Below are 19316 nucleotides of genomic sequence, written 5' to 3'. Positions count from 1 at the left end.
TCATCCGCCGTTGATCCAAGCAGCCACCTATAAAGAAAGAAAAGGACTTTGCTCAGATTTCCAAGGTGGTTCAGTTCATACTCTGCATATTTGCTTAGCTGTTTGTGGCTTCACACTTGCTCATCCTGCCTGTTGAGTGAATTATCCTTAACTTGCCTGTTTGCCTTTTGTGTTGTGACTAATATATTCTGGTTACTATCCGATTTCACCTCTACAGTAGGTAGTGCTTATTTTCCATGTTCATTCATTCTCAATCATTATGACTGATTTAAGGTATCTATGCTTGAATTAGTCCACTGAACTGAAGGTATATAGTTTTTCTTTAGCACATGTTTACACATAATGTCTATTCTTTTTTGCTCCACAGGAAACTGAGACAAAAGATGTGTGAAGCACAATTATCTTTTGAATCAGTGACTGAGAAATGGCAACAAAATCAGCAGAAGGTGAAAGGACAAATTACCTCAGTGATAGACACTCCAGGACTGTCAACAAATGAGCAGATTATGGAGCTAGTTGAACAGTTTAAAGAAGATTATCATGTGCTCAATAACAGAGATGAAGAAAAGCGATCACTTACGACTAAACTGATAGAGAAGACAGACAGCACGGTGGAGGAGAACAGAGAACAGCATTACATGTACAAGGAAGCTCAGAGAGGGAGGTTGGAAGTGGAGGAAAAATTGGGGTTGGAAGAACCATTGAGTCTGACTCAGAAAGCAACATTATTTGGAGCAGGTGTGGTAGGAGGGCTGATTGGAGGAGCAGCAGCAGCAGCAATCGTTGGATGTGTAGCACATGGGGCTATTGGTTTAGTAGCGCCAATAGCTTTAATAGGAGCAGGAGTTGCTTACCTGACAGAATAACTATTACACATCTCTATTGAAAGTTTGCAAGGAGCAGAGGAGAAACACAGAAAATTGTGCATAATGGGGTTACAATTATCGACATTAACAGAGTGTCAGACAATGTTATTATTCTGCTTCCAGCTTGTTGTTAGAAATGACAAGAGGATCTAAACAAGACACCATTAACAATACTTCAAACAAATGATAACTAATCTGTAATAAGAGTACCAATGAAGTGCTAATGTGGTGTATTATTGGATGTTTTTTTTCTGACATTGATAGCACTATTTATCAAATCTGGTTATATATCTGTAATGCGATTTATACAGTAACATATTTCTGTACAGTAATTTCTTATGTACCGGTTTTTGGTTCAATTAGTAGTATGCCTTCTTTGAAACTTATTGAATCATAGATGCAGTAAATGTTTAATTGTGATGCATGTATTAAATTAAATAATTAATTAAATAGTTAAACTGGCGTAATGATGTGCCCTTATATTTTTCAGCTCTTACCTGATGACATTCCTCTGTAAGGTCACATTGTACAGTTCATTATTTTTAATATTTTTATGCCTACAGTGTATATTTTCAAGTGTGAGGGTTTTACATGTGTATACATTTATAACTATAAACAAACTCAACGAACAGTTAATGTTTTAATCAAAATAAGTCTGTATTGTCCAATGACTTGTATTGGTATTGTTGAATGAATGATTAAATTGAATTTCACTTTCATCCAGGTAAATTTCATATTTTCTTTATTATATTTATTATATAACACAAACAATAAACAGCACAAAAACCACATTTTTAAACATGGTTACTATTGGGAAGTTTTTGTGTCTCTCAAGCCTGAAAAACACACTGCATAATTGTCAGAAGTCCTAGACGAAAGATTGGCATTGTGAAACAATCATGGTGATTTCTGTGACCTTAAAAAAAAACAAGTTTCAACAAAAAATAAAAAAATAAAAATAAAAATAAAAAAGTTTACTCAACTCAATGATCCACGTTTTCAAGTAGTACAACTTAACATTTCATGTTGACTAAACTTAAAATTTTAAGGCAGCATGTCACACTTACTATTTTAAGTTGAATCAACTTTTTTTTACAGTGTACATGAGAGACATTCAAAGACAGCATTGTCACAGTCTTGTGTGTCTTGCGACAAAAGATAGCCTACGATCATTTTCTGACATTGTTAAAAATTCAGCCTGATCAACGCACACTGTGTGTTCACTCCCACAACCCATGTTTGCTGACCAGCCAGACCAATAATAATGCGACATGAAATCAACTTGACATGTTGCTAAAACTTAAACCTGCTTACCTTGAGGTCTTATCCTTTCTCTTTAAAAAACGACAACTGCCAAAATGCAATTTATTCTGCTCTTTTTGTTTACCAATAGTGCATACTGATTTTTCTATAATAATGTGCATGGTAGCCTATGAGTCAATAGGTGTTATCATCATATAGTTTACATGCATGTCAAGTTTATTAGATCCATGTTGCACAGTTTGTTAGTATCTTGTCTATCGTCTCGTTTCGTCCAGCACGCAGTTTCTAACACTACCAATATAATATCTTACATTGTCTACGTGTGCATTTAGCACTGAGTGAATTCTCACTCTCACCCTGTATTTATATATGCATTTATTAATATCTTAACATATTATTATCTTTTCTTAACCATTTGCTCAAACAAGCTTTATCCGACTCTCCTCCTGAACAAAGACGGAGGTTTTCAAGCCACTTTTTCCTGCACATTTTTCAATTTCTAGCCGTTCCCCCAACAAATTTTTCATACATGATAAAAGCTCCTTATGGTTTCTCGAGCATCCTTGAGCAATGCAAAACATAGGCATTTTAAGTTTCTGCTAGTGATTCCTATGGAGAAAAATCACTTCCTGCTCTCAAGCTGCATTTCGCGCCATAGCAATGACGTCATGTGCAAACAACCTATAAGCTACACCTTCAAAGCAAGTGCCACACCCCTCTTAGACTGATCATTCCCCTGTTAGCTCCAAGCTCCACCGACCCAATCTAAAGCCAATCGTCACTTTATGGCCTGTGAAAACATTGTGCTGTTTTAATTTTGCTGGATCTCAGTGCAACATTTAACACCCTTGGTCATGGCATTCTTTTAAATTGTTAATAGCAAATTGTGATTCAAGATTGTGTTTTATTTAGAAACCCATCCCTGATACTTGATACTATTTGAGCCTCACCTAAACACACAGTACCTGCTTGGATGCTGACGTGACTAGACTGAACCTGTTCTAACGACAGCCCCACAGGCACAAGCTAGCTATACCTAATAGATTTACCTAAGCATTCCCGCCTCCTCCTTTTCAGTTGCATGACTGCATATGTTTCATAACTACGTAGCTGAATAGTTTGTTTTGTGATGTCATGTAGAGCTGATGATTAGTATTCATCAGCTGGAGTCATTGGGTTAAAATTGATTAAAAAAAGCTACCAGGGAATTGCAAATTTTTAATAAATGAGATAATACAGTGTAACTTACTTTCTAGAAAGCCATGGTCACGATTTCATGAGAATTCACTAACAAGGAACTATATATGTGAGCTTAACATGGATTAATATGTATTTAAATTTTTAATTGTGATGGAAACAATTCAATTGGGCTTATATTTCCTTATCACAACAATGGAGTGATAACTTCACCATAATCATCTCAAAATGCACAGATATTTTAATAGTTAAGCAGTTAATCTCAGGTGAGGATCGCTGTATTTCAGTTTACATCATCAGGTAAGATTTTCTGCTTTTGATGATTAACATTTACTGTTTGTTAATCAAACATGTGTTGATGTGTGATCATGCATCTATTTTTTTTTTTTTAGAAACTAATGCACTACATTTCTTTTGGCATTACTTTTTTGTTACCTGGGTAGGGCTTGCTTATTTTTTATTTTAATAACTACAGGATGCTTCGATAGCGGCCTTAAGCTCATCCAGAGTGTTGGGTCTTGCGTCTCTCAACTTTCTCTTCACAATATCCCACAGATTCTCTATGGGGTTCAGGTCAGGAGAGTTGGCAGGCCAATTGAGCACAGTAATACCATGATCAGTAAACCATTTACCAGTGGTTTTGGCACTGTGAGCAGATGCCAGGTCGTGCTGAAAAATGAAATCTTCATCTCCATAAAGCTTTTCAGCAGATGGAAGCATGAAATGCTCCAAAACCTCCTGATAGCTAGCTGCATTGACCCTGCCCTTGATAAAACACAGTGGACCAACACCAGCAGCTGACATGGCACCCCAGACCATCACTGACTGTGGGTACTTGACACTGGACTTCAGGTATTTTGGCATTTCCCTCTCCCCAGTCTTCCTCCAGACTCTGGCACCTTGATTTCCGAATGACATGCAAAATTTGCTTTCATCTGAAAAAAGTACTTTGGACCACTGAGCAACAGTCCAGTGCTGCTTCTCTGTAGCCCAGGTCAGGCGCTTCTGCCGCTGTTTCTGGTTCAAAAGTGGCTTGACCTGGCGCCTGTACACAGTGGCTCTGGATGTTTCTACTCCAGACTCAGTCCACTGCTTCCGCAGGTCCCCCAAGGTCTGGAATCGGTCCTTCTCCACAATCTTCCTCAGGGTCCGGTCACCTCTTCTCGTTGTGCAGCGTTTTCTGCCACACTTTTTCCTTCCCACAGACTTCCCACTGAGGTGCCTTGATACAGCACTCTGGGAACAGCCTATTCTTTCAGAAATTTCTTTCTGTGTCTTACCCTCTTGCTTGAGGGTGTCAATGATGGCCTTCTGGACAGCAGTCAGGTCGGCAGTCTTACCCATGATTGCGGTTTTGAGCACAGCAAAATCCCCGGTGTTAATTTAACACTCCCAGTGTTAATTGTGGACTCATATATACACTGGCTTTGGTGTTAAAGTTAACACTAAAGCAGTGTTGAAGTTAACACTGAAGCAGTGTTGAAGTTAATGAGATAATTAGGTGATTAACGAAGTGATGATTGATCATTATTGAAGACACCTGATGTTAATAAGTAGAATCCCCAAAGGAGAAAACCAACATTTTTAAGTAACCATTATAGCGGTCAATGTTTGCATTAGTTGGGCTCTTGACCCGTAAATCTTTAAAACTAGGTCTTGTTTGTTGCTGTGTTTGATTTAAAGCAGCCAGACATAAGCTCATATCATCAGGTGATGATTGTGTTTTAACATATTCATTGTTTGACATGAATCACCGTGTCTAATCTGTGAGTTTTTTTTTTTTTTTCTCTCTTATTGTAATGGCCTTGACTATCCACAGAAGATCCAGCACTTCATATACTTTTTGGAAAGATTTTTTTTACAACCTGTTTTAGAGAGGTGTTTCACGTCGGCACACATAGACATCAATAACCAGCCCATGAATCTCAACAATGGTGACAAACAGCATATTCAGATAAACAGATCAACTCTGAACTCTCATCATTTATTCATGCCGCAATGCATGATGGGAGTTATGGATGAGTTCTGATTGGCTACAACACGCTTTTTGATGGTCACCGTTGTTGTGATTCTCACGCTGATTCTTCATGTCTGTGTGTCCAAATTAAACTAAACTACTTTTTCATCATCTGTCTGATTATGCTAAAACTGATTGCTCTTTTTTTCACAGTTTCTTGTAGTCTGTAAGGTAATCCTATGTCAAATGCTCAAGTCACTATATGATGATTATGTCAAGCACAGTCAAAGCCACCTGATGACTTTTGCTCTTGGCTTGTCTGGCTGTTATAACTCAGTAATTACAGCCAAACAAGACCTAATATTGAAGATTTACAGGTCAAGAGCCTAACTAATGCAAACATTGATCACTGTAATGGTTGCTTAAAAATGTTGGTTTTCTCCTTTGGGGATTCTGCTTATTAACATCAGGTGTCTTCAATAATGATCAATCATCACTTCGTTAATCACCTAATTATCTCATTAACGTTAACACTGCTTCAGTGTTAACTTCAACACTGCTTCAGTGTTAACTTTAACACTGAAGCCAGTGTATATATGAGTCCACAATTAACACTGGGAGTGTTAAATTAACACCGGGGATTTTGCTGTGAGTAATGAACCAGGCTGGGAGTTTTTAAAAGCCTCGGGAATCTTTTGCAGGTGTTTAGAGTTAATTAGTTGATTCAGATGATTAGGTTAATAGCTCATTTAGAGAAATTTTTACATGATATGCTAATTTTTTGAGATAGGAATTTTGGGTTTTCATGAGCTGTATGCCAAAATCATCAATATTAAAACAATAAAAGGCTTGAACTACTTCAGTTGTGTAGTAATGAATCTAAAATATATGAAAGTCTAATGTTTATCAGTACATTACAAAAAATAATGAACTTTATCACAATATGTTAATTTTTTGAGAAGGACCTGTAGCTGCCATCCAGGTGGATTTTGCACATTGATGGTGGTTGAGATTCCCTGCAAAGCACTTTTAGTATCCAGTAAAGCCAGTATTTTGGCATTTAGTGAACACTTTTAAGACACTGTGCCAGAGGTACAACAGTGTCAGTGTTTCTATTGGAATTTTCATATCTCATTGGCTGTTGTTTTTGCTTTATTAAAGCATTAATGTAAAATGTTCATATCTTTCTAATAGTTAATAATTAATAGTTGCCTGTTGTCAGTCTGACTTTACAGGCATAGCAAAAGGCATTCCTCAAGGCTCTTCTCTGGGACCGTTATTATTTTCTATATTTGTAAATGATATGCCTCTATGCTGCACAGACTGTAATATTCATCTTTATGCTGATGATACAGTTATTTACTGTAGTAAACCCACCATCTCCGGGATAGCCCTCTCTTTACAACACGATTTCAATTCTGTACAGCAGTGGCTATTAGTTAATAAACTTCTCCTTAATAAATCGAAGTCCTATTCTTTACTGTTCCATAGGAAAGCCTTGAATATAGGTGAAAACAACCTTAATCTTCGTTTTCTTGACTCCTCTCCTTTGGAGTCAACTAAGACCTTTAAATATCTTGGTGTTTGGCTGGAATCTGATTTATCTTTCAAAACTCATGTACAAGCAGTGACAAATAAACTCAATTCTCGTCTTAAAATACTTTATCAATCTGTTAAATGTTTTAATTTTCTGGTCAGGAAAAGAATAGTCTCACAGCTGCTCCTGCCTATTTTGGACTATGCTGATATTATTTATCAGAACACTACTGCCTCTTGTCTTCACTCCATTGATGTGGTCTACAACAGTCTTTGCCGTTTTGTTCTCCGCTGTCCCTTTAGGACACACCGTTGTGTGTTGTACAGAGAGTTGTCCTGGTTTGCACCTTCTGCCAGGAGACAGTTTCACTGGTTACAGTTTATTTTCAAAAGTTTTTATTTTAATTATCCTATTTATCTCAAGCAACATCTTGTGCTTTATAATACGCTTTACAGTCTGCGACACAATTGTCAGATTTTTTTTTTTTGTTCCTAGAGTCAAAAGAGAGGTAGGGAAATATGCATTTTGCTTTAAGGCTCCATATGATTGGAATAATCTTCCTTTATCTGTTCGCTCTTTAACTTCATTTTCTGCGTTCCGAAGGGCTCTTGGGGAACATCTTCGGAACATTTGTCTTTGCTTGTAGTTTTGTTTGTTTGATTTTGGATATTATTATTATTATTATCATTATCATCATTATCAATGTTTTTGTTTGTGTTCTTCTCAGTCTTTGATCTTGTGCAATGTTAGTCATGGGGTTGTTCTTCTGTCACATGTGGGGTTTGTGTTGGGTGGGGTGGGGTTGAGCATTGTGAGCTGGTGTGTGTGTGTGTGTGTGTGTGTGTGTGTGTGTGTGTGTGTGTGTGTGTACCTGGTATTCATCACGTTGTGGGGACCAAATGTCCCCACAAGGATAGTAATACCAGTAGATTTTGACCTTGTGGGGACATTTCTTAGGTCCCCATGAGGAAACAGGCTTATAAATCATGCACAATGAGTTTTTTTTGAGGAAGTAAAAGTGTGCACAATCTCCTGTGAGGGCTAGGTTTAGGTGTGGGGTAGGTGTAGGGCAATAGAAAATACGGTTTGTACAGTATAAAAACCATTACGCCTATGGAATGTCCCCATAAAACATGTAAACCCAACATGTGTGTGTGTGTGTGTGTGTGTGTGTGTGTGTGTGTGTGTGTGTGTCGTGTGTTGTTGTGTATTATTATGCTGTCTTTGACTGTGATTTTTGCTCTGCTGTCTTGGTTCTTTTTTTTTCCTTTTACTGTGATGTACTGGAGGACCCCCTTGAAAACGAGATGTTTCATCTCAAGGGGTAATCCTCGCAATAAAGATATGTTAATAAAGTATAAAATCGTTGCTTAAAAATATATCTTCATATTTATAACATGAAATATACATCACTGCTTCATAACACCAACCTGTGATATTAACGTTTCAAAATGAAGACATGTGAACGTAAAGACAAATATTTATTGAAACCACACAATGAAAAGATCAAACAACAATGAAAAATAATATCAAATGACTGATCAATGAAAGAGTCAATAAAAAATGTATAAATGGCTTAAATGAAAAATGAATGAATGGATATAAAATAAGAAAATGTATGGTTGCTCTCTTTAAGCAGAGAATGTTCAGTTTGCAACAATGTTGTCCAAAATATATAGTTTGATTTAGAACATGTCTTCACATATTTCCTTTTAGCTCCAATCATGTCAGATCTAAGCCCTAGATCAAATAGCTTGTCTACAATGTTTGCATTAGCATGTGCTAACATAAAATGAAATGTAATAAAACAAGTACTGTAAATTCTGAATGTAGTAGCTTTAAATAAATAAATAAAAAAACATAACAAATAAAGATGCAATCATATTTATGATTTCAACCGCAGAATACAGTTTAGATCTTACCACTAATCAATAAGCTGTAGTCTGTGTCATATTAGGTTTTCATTTACCTTTATTATGCAGATGACTCTTGTCTGACTAAATCAATTGAATGATGCAAACTAAAAGATTCTGATCTTCCTCATACTCTCAAACATCATTCAGCATCAGCAATTGGTTGCATTTTCAGTCGTGTCCAATTTCGTATCTCACAGGTTATCTAGAGTAAGATCTGTTTGTACTAAACAAAAGTATTTGTATGAGTAACCACATCTAAACCATAATGCACTCACCTGACTGCAAGATAAATGTAAATTGCTTTGATGTTCTTGTTTATGCTTTAGTTTTACTGCACTGTAAAACGATTTCACAAGTTTCAACTAAAAACTTTCAGTTCAGCAGCTGCCTTAAAATTTTAAGTTAAATCAATTTAGAACTAAAAGTCATTTCAACTCATGACAATAAAATAAGTTACATTGACTTGATTTAACTTAAAATGTTAAGGGAGCTGCTGAACTTAAAAATAATTAAGCAACCATTATAGTGGTCAATGTTTGCATTAGTTGGGCTCTTGACCCTTAAATCTTCAATTTTGTGACCCAGTTTAACGTTTGACTTTCTGAAGAGTGAAAGATACTTTCATTAACATTGATCTGTTTATTTGTCTTAGCATGTCAACTTCTGACTCAACCATTGATGTGAGTTAGTGTGGGACTTTCTGTCTGACTGACTAATGACACATAAGAGTAAAAAGTGACCAGCAATATATTTCACATCTGAATGAAATTCTCTGACCAAAACCGAAGTGAGAGGCATGATAAATGTGTTAAGATAGATATATACATGTAAGTATTATCATGTATTTAACATGATTTTCTGTAAACATGTCTAGGGTTGAATATAATGTAGTCAACATAAAACACTTTAGTAGTTGTTAGTATTTGATTTTTAATAAATGTGTCATCTGAAATAAACGCAGCATTAAATATGACATGAAACTGAAACGTTTTGCTAAATAAAGGGTTTGTTTGTTTGAATGGTTGCGAATTGTTTTGTTAAAGTTGGCGTTATATCACTTAATGAACAGCTGATGGCTCAAATTCAGAATAAGTCTTCATTGTCCAATGGTTTGTATTAGGTTTTAGCACATAAATAACTGTATTTCAGTTTCATTCAGGTCAAGTTATATTTTTTATGCTTTTGTTATGAAGATAATATAAATGCAGTACAATAATCTAAATATACAATATGCAAGTACAAAATCTATGTATAACAGAATAAATACAATACAATAAAAATAATTTTTCTTTTTTTTATACAAAAGACTAAAAGCTCTGTACGAAACACGTTTATAAGAATATCGGTAACACTTTACAATAAGTGTGAACAAATGTGCATTAATTTATGTTTAATTAATGCACAGATAATCACAAGTTAATGTATAATTAATGAAGAACTAAACAATTTATTAATTAAAAAAATGCATCTTACTGAAGAAGAATAAATGGGATTAGTAATGACAACTAAGAAGAAAACAAAAAAGTAATGGTCAATATTGGATTTCTTGGGGTAAATCTGATCAAACCAGGGAGTTAGCTACGGCAAATGAAGGTGAAAATATTAGATATTCAAGTATAATATTCCAGCTAGATAGCAAAAGTAAAGTTTATATAAAAATGCACTGACAAGGAATTGCAAATGGGAGTTTTACATGCATCCATTTGTTTTTGAATTTGAATTTGAGGAGGAAACGGTGGACTACAGCTTGTATTTCCTTATCAGAATGATGGTCTGGTAACTTGTCTATAAATATCTGAAAACACAGAGATATTTTAATATTTAAGCAGTCAGTTGTGTCGGTGAGGATCGCTGTATATCAGCTCACATCAGGTAAGATCTTTCTGCTTATGATGATGAACAGTCTCTGTAAATCAAACACTGATAAGATAAAAAATGTTTATCTTGTTTCTAGTCAAAATAAATAAAAATGCTTAAATTAAGATGCATTTACTAGATAAGCAAAATGACATATGATATTTAATCTTGTTTTAGCTAAATGCACTTAATTTAGTTTCCCCCCTAGAGTATTTTAGGAAAATATTCATGAAACAAGAGTATTTTACATACCCCATTGGCAGACTAGAAACTAGCCAAAAATACTAAGTGAGATAAGCTTTTTTTTTTTTTTGCAGTGTGATGTGTGATTATGTCTGTGATTTGTAGTTACAGCTGAGCAATTTGGGCTTTGATTAGGTCCGGACTCACTATAAATCCTTTAACATTTTTAAGGATATATAATTTTTTATTAATTACTCTAAACTCGGATATTTCATTGTAAGCTTAAAAAGCAATGTGGTTAATATTCACTTATATTCATTAAAATATACCTGATTACGTAACTTGTAACTACGTAACTAGTTTTACTTGTGATGCATTACTCCCAGCAGTGGTAATATCTATACGAGAATCGTTTCATTATGTATTTAATTATGCTTTGACAATAAATGATTCATTTTTAAAATTTTAATTTATAAATGCAGTGGAATTGAAGAAAAAGATACAGAAGTAAACAGCAGATTTTTTTTTTTTTTTTAGTCTCTCTCTGAACATTTGGCATTTGGATGAAGATAAATACACCCACCTGTCAAAACTGTCAATGGCTTCCTTTCAGGCTGGTAAGTATGTATGTATTTATTTAGCAGACTGATTGTATTGATTGTAATGAATAGCATGTAATAGTTGGGTAACACTAAACCAAAAACATTAAGAAAATTTTTGGTCAGACGATGAATGTAGGATTTTATTTCTTCATATTTAATTACAGGTTTCATAAGAGCACTGATCTCTGTTCTGCTGTGTAAGTATAAACTGTGAGTTTTGTTTGTTGCTTTTTTAAAAATGCAAATATGTGACACGAACAGTGTTGGGGAAAGTTACTTCCTTTCTAATGTTGATATATGTTTTGTATCGTTATCTTTTTTTCAGATGTCTTGGCCTGTATAACTGTCTCACAAGAGACAACCACAGCTGGTAATGTAGTGTGCTGTAATGTTTTAACTGTAAATGTAAAACTGTAAATCAACATTTTTGTTGACTCCAGTAATACTGTCTGTATTTTTGAAAGATAATGTATGTGAACAACTGCTAAGTTATGTTAATGCTAAATAAAAAGAAATGTATTTTTTTCCCCATAACAGCAAATCTGTCTGACCCCTGCTACAACTACACTGTGCTGGACGAACCATGGAGAGCCTTTACTAGTATACCTAGAGTTCCAGCAAAGTGTGACAGGTCAGTGACCTGGAGCGGCTGGTATCGTCTCTTCATGAACAGTGTGAGTGCTCATATCCCAGAGACATGTGTTACACAGAATCATTGTGGCACTTATGCCGCACTGTCAATACCTGGTGGACACCCAACAGTTGAGGATGGAGTCGTCACTCGAGAGGCCTGCGCTCAATGGAGCGATTTCTGCTGCTATACTAGGTCTTTTCCCATTAAAGTCAAAGCCTGTCCAGGCAATTATTATGTCTATGAGCTGGTTAAACCAACTCGCTGTGATTCAGCATACTGTGCAGGTGATTATATTCACATTAGACCTTTTCTACACATTCAATGTGTGTCTCTGTTCATTCATCACTATTCATCCACACTTTCAGATGTTAGCAGCATCAACACCAGCTCTACAGCCGTCACACCAGCAACCATCTCAACTGGTAATGTAACACACTATTGGTCTATTTTGTGGCCTGGTGTGATGATCTGTATTCTAGGGTTTGCTTGTCAAGTGAATCAAATATGAGTCAAGGAAGCAAGCTAGCCAAAAGTGTCAGTATTCAGCTCAAATTCCTTTTGTGTTGATAAATTAGAAAATCAAACCGATGTTTCACCGCAAAGAACCTTTTGTGAAACAGAAAGGTTCTTCAGATGTTTAAGGAACCATTTAGACAAAAAGGGTTCTTCTATGGCATCATGAAGCATCTTTATTTTTAAGAGTGTACCTGAACACCTTCTCCTTTTACTGGCATAAAGAAGTCTCCAACGTTACACACACCCCTGGTTTCACAGACAAGGCTTCAGCCTATTCCTAGACTAAAATGTAAATCTGAGCTGTTTCAACTGAAAGAAATAGCACTGACTGATCTTAAAATAAATCAGTGCCTTTGTTTTGTCTCAAGATGCACACCATTATTTTTTTTCTAAGCATGTTTATCAAAAATCACTTAAATGTCTTAACTGAACTAGGGTCTAATCCTTAGTCTAAGCCCTGTCTGTGAAACTGGGCCATACTAGCACCAAATTATGCAGCATTTGAATTCATATATATTTTCATTCCAGTTTATCCCTCTGTTGACCCCTGCTACAACTACACTGTGCTGGACGATCAGTGGAGAGCCAACAGCAGTCAGCCATCAAATCCCTTGACCAAGTGTGACAGATGTATCACCTGGAGCGGCTGGTATCGTCTCTTCATTAATGGTGTGAGCACTCGGATCCAAGACAAGTGTGTTGAAGTCTATAGTTGTGGCGCTCTTTACCCACTGTGGATTCGTGGAGGACACCCTACAATTGAGGATGGAGTCGTCACTCGAGATGTCTGCGGTCACTGGGACAATTACTGCTGCTATTACGGGTCTTACCCCATTAAAGTCAAAGCCTGCCCAGGCAATTATTATGTCTATGAGCTGGTTACTCCAACTATCTACCAAGCAGCATACTGTGCAGGTAATTATAATTACATGAGTCTTTTGTATTATTTCTGTCCTTGTTCATTGATATTTATCAGTCATTGTTTGTTTCAGTTCAGTTTTTTCAGTTTCAGTTGTTACTAATATCATTGCCACTTTTTCAACAGTCGCACCAGAGACAAGCTCAGCTGGTAATGTAGTCTATTGTTTCCTCTGTTGACTGTGTTTTGACTAAATGCTTGTGGATCTGAAGAATTGAGTTTGAGTGTGTTTGTGTCTCTAGATAAAGATGAGGGGTGTAAAATGTTCTTCACTATTCACCCAAACTTTTAGATGTAAGCAGCATTAAAAGGCAGTGAATGGTGACCTACTTCAAGCTTTAAAGCAACACCAAAGAGGTTTATTTTACCTTAAATTAATGTTTCCGAACTCGTGTCAGTGGTTCATCAACTCATAACGGTGAAACGGCACTTCCGCATTCGCTTTGCGACCTTTTATCGGCCATAACAGCACTATGTAAGTTTGGGTCGTCCAGTAGCGGTTTTGTAGTTCAAATGAGACTACAAATGTGACTTGCTTTACGGCAAAAATAAATAGCAAACAATGTCATTATTATGTTTTATTTCGTTTTCATACTTTCGTAAATTCATGCAACATAATCTACCTTGTCACTGGACATCATTATTTCCAAAGCCGGTCCTGGATAGCCTCCAAACAAAAATCGTGCATGTGACGCGACGGTAGGCTAAATTATTTACGACAGCGGTAATGGACAATTCCGCTTCCAAGCTGTAGAGGGATAAAAAAGTTATATGGTGTTGCTTTAAAAAAGGCTGTGAAAGACCGTGAATATTGGATATTATGTCTTGAGCGTCAGTGTGCAAATGAAATGTTTAGGAATATTAAGAATTTATGTTTCCATATGATTGGACATGACTGTGCGGAGAATGAATGACATATTAGTCATGTTTTATCACAATGAAACTACAAAAAATGTGTTTATTTCCCACACTCATGGTTGCATCTGTTGATTTTTGTCATTGCAGGTATAAATATTACACTACAGGAAGGATGCACTGTAAGTTGAGTTTCTGAAATTAAAGTTTTAGAGTTAGACTCAGCTTCTATCAATAATAGTCCAAAGAGCAGTGCAGTAAAATGTTGCAGATATGAAAAATATAAGTGTGATTTTCTATTTATTGCTGGATGTGTGCACTTACTTTTGTTCGCTATTAACTAAAACCCCAGAGTCTGGTTTATTTATGGTATAAAGCTCAATTCTGATTTCAGAGTCAGACCTCTGGAGGATGTTTTCAAAATCTTTTTGAGCAGATAGAGAACATCACAGCTCAAGTGCTTCCTCTGGATGTAAGTCCTCATACAGTATAAAATTATACAATAATCATATCTGTGTGATTACATTAATGATTGATGTTGCAGGCATGTACAATAACTGCATTTTTTGTAATCTATAAACTAGACTGTGGAAAACATTTTGAATATGGTCATGAACACTTCAGAAAAGATTGTAGAGTCATCTGCAGCAAACTCATCTGAACTAGCCTCCTATGGAAACCGTGTGTTAAAAGCCAACGAGAAACTCGTTTCTACATTGGTGAAGCCGACAGGCAGTAGTGACAGAGTCAGTTTTGCTCTTGCTGCTGTGGGTAAGTGGAAACACAATTATTAATAAAGAGGAAATTCTGATTATATATAATGTCAGTGATTTTATTTAGTGTGGAGAGCAGTAGTGGGTTGTAGCTATTTAATAGTGTTTCCCATAAGAGTGGGCATAGGGCGAATAGTGGGCAAAATGGTGAGTCTTACCACATTATTTTGATGGATTATCATACTTTTAAGCAAACAGTTGTACCATTAATGCACTTTGTTATCCTTTTCGTTATTTCCCTATAGTAGCTAATGAACCTGAAGTCTCACTCTTAGGCTTACTTCCACATTGAAAAATAAGGTGGAGATAAGAGATAAGACAGCAGGAAACACTTGCCTGTATTATTTTTTTATTTTAATTATTTATTTTTTTATTTTGTCAACGGTGCAATTTATGCTGGTAATAAATTACAGCATTTGATTTTAAGGACATTCTGGAGGTTAAAGTCTCTGAAGAGTTTTAACTACATCAGAAATGAAAGCCCAACAGTACTCAATAGTTTATTTGATTATTATTATTATTTAATCAGAGGGCCAAGTCTTCATGGTTGGACCACAGGTCACCTTAGAGAAAATCCCTCGACTTGACACAACAAGTACTTCTGTGGACATTGATCTGATTGGGATCGCCAAGAACAACATTGAGAGTATGTCAAATGTTTTAGTTTGTTAAAAATAATAATAAAAAATTAATCAGAGAGATATCATATTATTACAACTAAAGCACATTTATTTTTGTTTTTACATAGTATGTAAGCTTCTGTTTCTGTCACTCAGGATCAGCTGCTGTGGCTTTCATGAGCTACAACACGATGGAGGATCTACTGAAGCCAGGCTTCTTCAACACACCAAAAGACACGAATAAAACCATGATGTCCACTGTGATCTCAGTTACTCTTCCCAAAACCACCAACACTAAACTCACCAAACCTGTCAACTTCACCTTTAAACACATCAGAGTGAGAGACTAAATGTGCTTTCGTCACCTGAGCACTGATGAACTTAATCTTAAAATATCTCATATTCAATGTTCTGATATTTTCTTTATGTTCATTCTTCTGTTTGCAGGAGTTTGATCCCAGTGGTTCTCTGTCCTGTGTGTACTGGAATATCAGCGAGTGGATTGTAGATGGTTGTTCTGTTTTAGAGACCAACAGCAGCTACACTGTGTGTTCCTGTGATCATCTGTCAACATTCGCTCTCATCATGCAAATCAACCGCCCACCAGAGGTACGAGAACATTTCTAGTCAACACTGAAGAACAGCACAGATTTGTCACTCATGTACTCTGACATGTTTATTCTCAGAGCGACTCACAGATGGATCTGTTGAATTTGGTGTGTGTGATCGTGGGGCTGGTGTTCTTCATTCTGGCCCTGTTGAGCTTTGTCCTTTGTCAGTGGAGTCCTGGAGTCAATAATGTGGCTCGAATCAACATCTGCATCAGTCTTCTGTTGGCTCACCTTCTGTTCCTGCTCACACAGCAGTTCCTGAGCGTCATACGGCCTCAGCAGGTGAGAATGATGAAGGAGCCCTACAGCTCAGCACAGCCTCACTGAGAATCATCATAACCGTCTCTCATGGTCTCCAGGTGTTGTGTGCCGTGATCTCAGGCCTTCTGCACTTCCTCTTTCTCTCCGGCTTTGTGTGGATGTTCATCGAAGCTGTGATGCTCTTCATCTGTGTGAGGAACCTATCAAAGATCAGCTCCAGAAAGAAGGAGCTCCTTAGCAGTGGATACTTGTGTGTGATTGGATATCTGGTTGCGCTGGTTGTGGTTTGTGTGTCTGTCGGTCTGGTTCCTGAAGGCTACGGCAGTGAACAGTGAGTTGTTGTTGTTGAATTGATTTGATTAGAAATCATGCACACAATTACAATCTCTAATATTTCATCAGTCAGCAAGTGAAATTGATGAATTCATTCAGTTATTATATTGTATTATTTGTTTCTCTAAACAGGTGCTGGATTAAAATGGATAAAGGCTTCATCTGGAGTTTTCTTGGTCCTGTTTGCATTATACTAGCAGTAAACACATTTTTTTTTATTTCTCATGACTTCTATATTATAAGGAAAACAAGGTGATTAACTGCTCTCCTACTTTGCAGTCAAACATGATTCTCTTCATCAAAATTGTCATCAGTCTGAGCTCAGCTCTCAAAAATCTCAATGCTGAAGTTTCACAGATGAAACAAACCAAGTAACAGTATGATTTAGTCTCATTATAGAAAATTACATAGTCAACAAAGACATATCAATGCGTTTTATTTTATTTTATTTTATTTTTTTTCTGCAGGATTTTAGTGTTCAAAACACTGGCTCAGTTTGTGGTTCTTGGTTGCTCCTGGATTCTGGGTTTCTTCACTAATGACAGTAAGGTGCTGGAGATCCTCTTCCTGATCTTGAACTCCCAGCAGGGAACCTTCATCTTCCTGATCTATTGTGTTCTCAATAATGAGGTCAGACATCACTCAGTTTACTTGTGTAATATGTAGGATGTTTTTACTGTTCTTATTTTGGTGATCTGCAACTTTTAGAAAGGAATATCAGAGAAAGTTTGTTTAATCTTTTACTTTTCCATTTCTTTCCTTTGACAGAATGTTCAAATGAGCCTAAACTATTCAAACTCAAATATAAATCGACACCGAATGTCTTTCATCTCCAAGCTTTTAAAATTACAAATACAATTTTAGGCTCTGGTTTTTCAAGTCAATGTCAGATTGTAAAGTATTTTTCTTTATTTTGTCAGTTTCTTTCTTTCTTTATTTTTCAGTATCTTCACATCTTAAAAAAAAATCATGAATATTTGTTTCTAAAAAAAATTATATACTATTTTTCTTACTGGTTAATTATTAACAAACTCTATTCTGGTTCATGAGTTTCAGATGTTACATTGATCAGTCATTCAGTTCCTCTCTTCTCATTCTTGTCCAGGTCAGACAGCAGTACAGGAAATTCTTCAGATGTCTTTGCTGTGTCAAAAAACCCTGAGGACAGCATGTTCAGAAAGTAATGCATTCTTTTTAAGTGCCACTGAAATACAGGTGATTAAAAATAAATAAATAGATAAACAAAAAAATCTATGTTTTTTGGATGTTACATGTCAGAGTCATTGCTCCTTTTTACACGTTAGAAAAACATGTTTATTTAAGTGTCATATTTTATAGCTTTTAATACTACTGATGTAAAGCTGTTTTACTGCTGAAGTGTTTTATTTAGTCCTCTTTAAATGTTTTTTTTTTTTTTTTTTTTTTTATTGGTGGAGGGTAAAAAGCATATTTTTACAGCTTTCTTAAAATAATCACACTTAAATACTTTCAAGTAGAAGATGGCAAATTAAAAAGGAAAAACTCCTAAACAATATGAAATATATGCATGGTAAAGGGAAATAAATGATGTGTATGGAATCATACAGTTTATTGTGATTAACAAATGTTTACAATGTTATCTTTCCTTGTTGAGTTCAGAAAGCTCCAACTTAATTACATTATTTTCTGTATAAAGATCCATTTTACAGTTGATTACTTTAAATATTTTACTGCATGTTAAATATTCATATGCCTCATAGAAAATACTGTTTGCAGGAATGAAGGACACACGTGTTACTGGTGTAGTGAAAAACATTTAATAAGGAGCTAATGTTTTCTGTTCAGTTCTGTTTACGTTCAAAACTAATCTGCATTGTCACTTAACTTTGAATTTTGTATTGGAACATGAATTTCCTTTTGCCTTTGTTCAGGTCACATTGAGGTTTTTCTGAATAATTGTAATGCATTTCTGTTACAAAATATGTTAATAAATTAATTATGTAATAGACTGACTAATGATCAGTATTCAGCTGCTGCCAAAGTTACAGCAACCATGCAGTCCAATTCATTGGGTTAAAATAGACAAAAACCTGATAGAGAATTACTTCAAATGAATGTGAAACTGTCAAATCCTGTCTACATTATGAAACACTCACCTGGCCGCAGGGTGAAGGCAACACTTGTTGATGGTCTCTTTTTTTTAACATTCTGTCGACAATAAGTAGCATTGCACCTTCATATCTACTAACTCTCATTAGAGTATCAGTATCTGCTAAATATCTGTTAACACTTTATTGCGATTGCCCTTTAAAATTGTGAAACCTATAACACTTTATTTTCAACATGATATACAAAAGAGGTGACATACATGTTTTACTCATTTGCAATTGCATATCATGGGCCTCTTTGTGGAATTTGGCTCTTTGGGTTGTTTCAA

General features: G+C 35.7%; 1 protein-coding gene across 1 annotated transcript; it reads left to right on the top strand.

The window, feature by feature from the left end:
* The first annotated feature begins 259 nt into the window (after positions 1–259).
* On the top strand, positions 260–18062 carry LOC141336347 (adhesion G protein-coupled receptor E1-like). Its single transcript, XM_073841919.1, has 17 exons — positions 260–273; positions 368–738; positions 11916–12296; positions 12378–12434; positions 13057–13443; positions 14453–14484; positions 14697–14774; positions 14887–15073; positions 15605–15721; positions 15852–16033; positions 16143–16304; positions 16382–16588; positions 16666–16898; positions 17033–17099; positions 17180–17271; positions 17368–17530; positions 18006–18062. Exons 1-17 carry the CDS (start codon positions 260–262, stop codon positions 18060–18062), a joined length of 2787 nt encoding a protein of 928 aa, XP_073698020.1.
* The last annotated feature ends 1254 nt before the right edge of the window (positions 18063–19316 follow it).

The sequence above is a fragment of the Garra rufa genome, chromosome 6 (genome assembly GCF_049309525.1).
Source record: "Garra rufa chromosome 6, GarRuf1.0, whole genome shotgun sequence".
NCBI classification, from domain to species: domain Eukaryota; kingdom Metazoa; phylum Chordata; class Actinopteri; order Cypriniformes; family Cyprinidae; genus Garra; species Garra rufa.
Note: the sequence above shows the minus strand (reverse complement) of the source record. Positions and strands in the feature narration are given on the sequence as shown.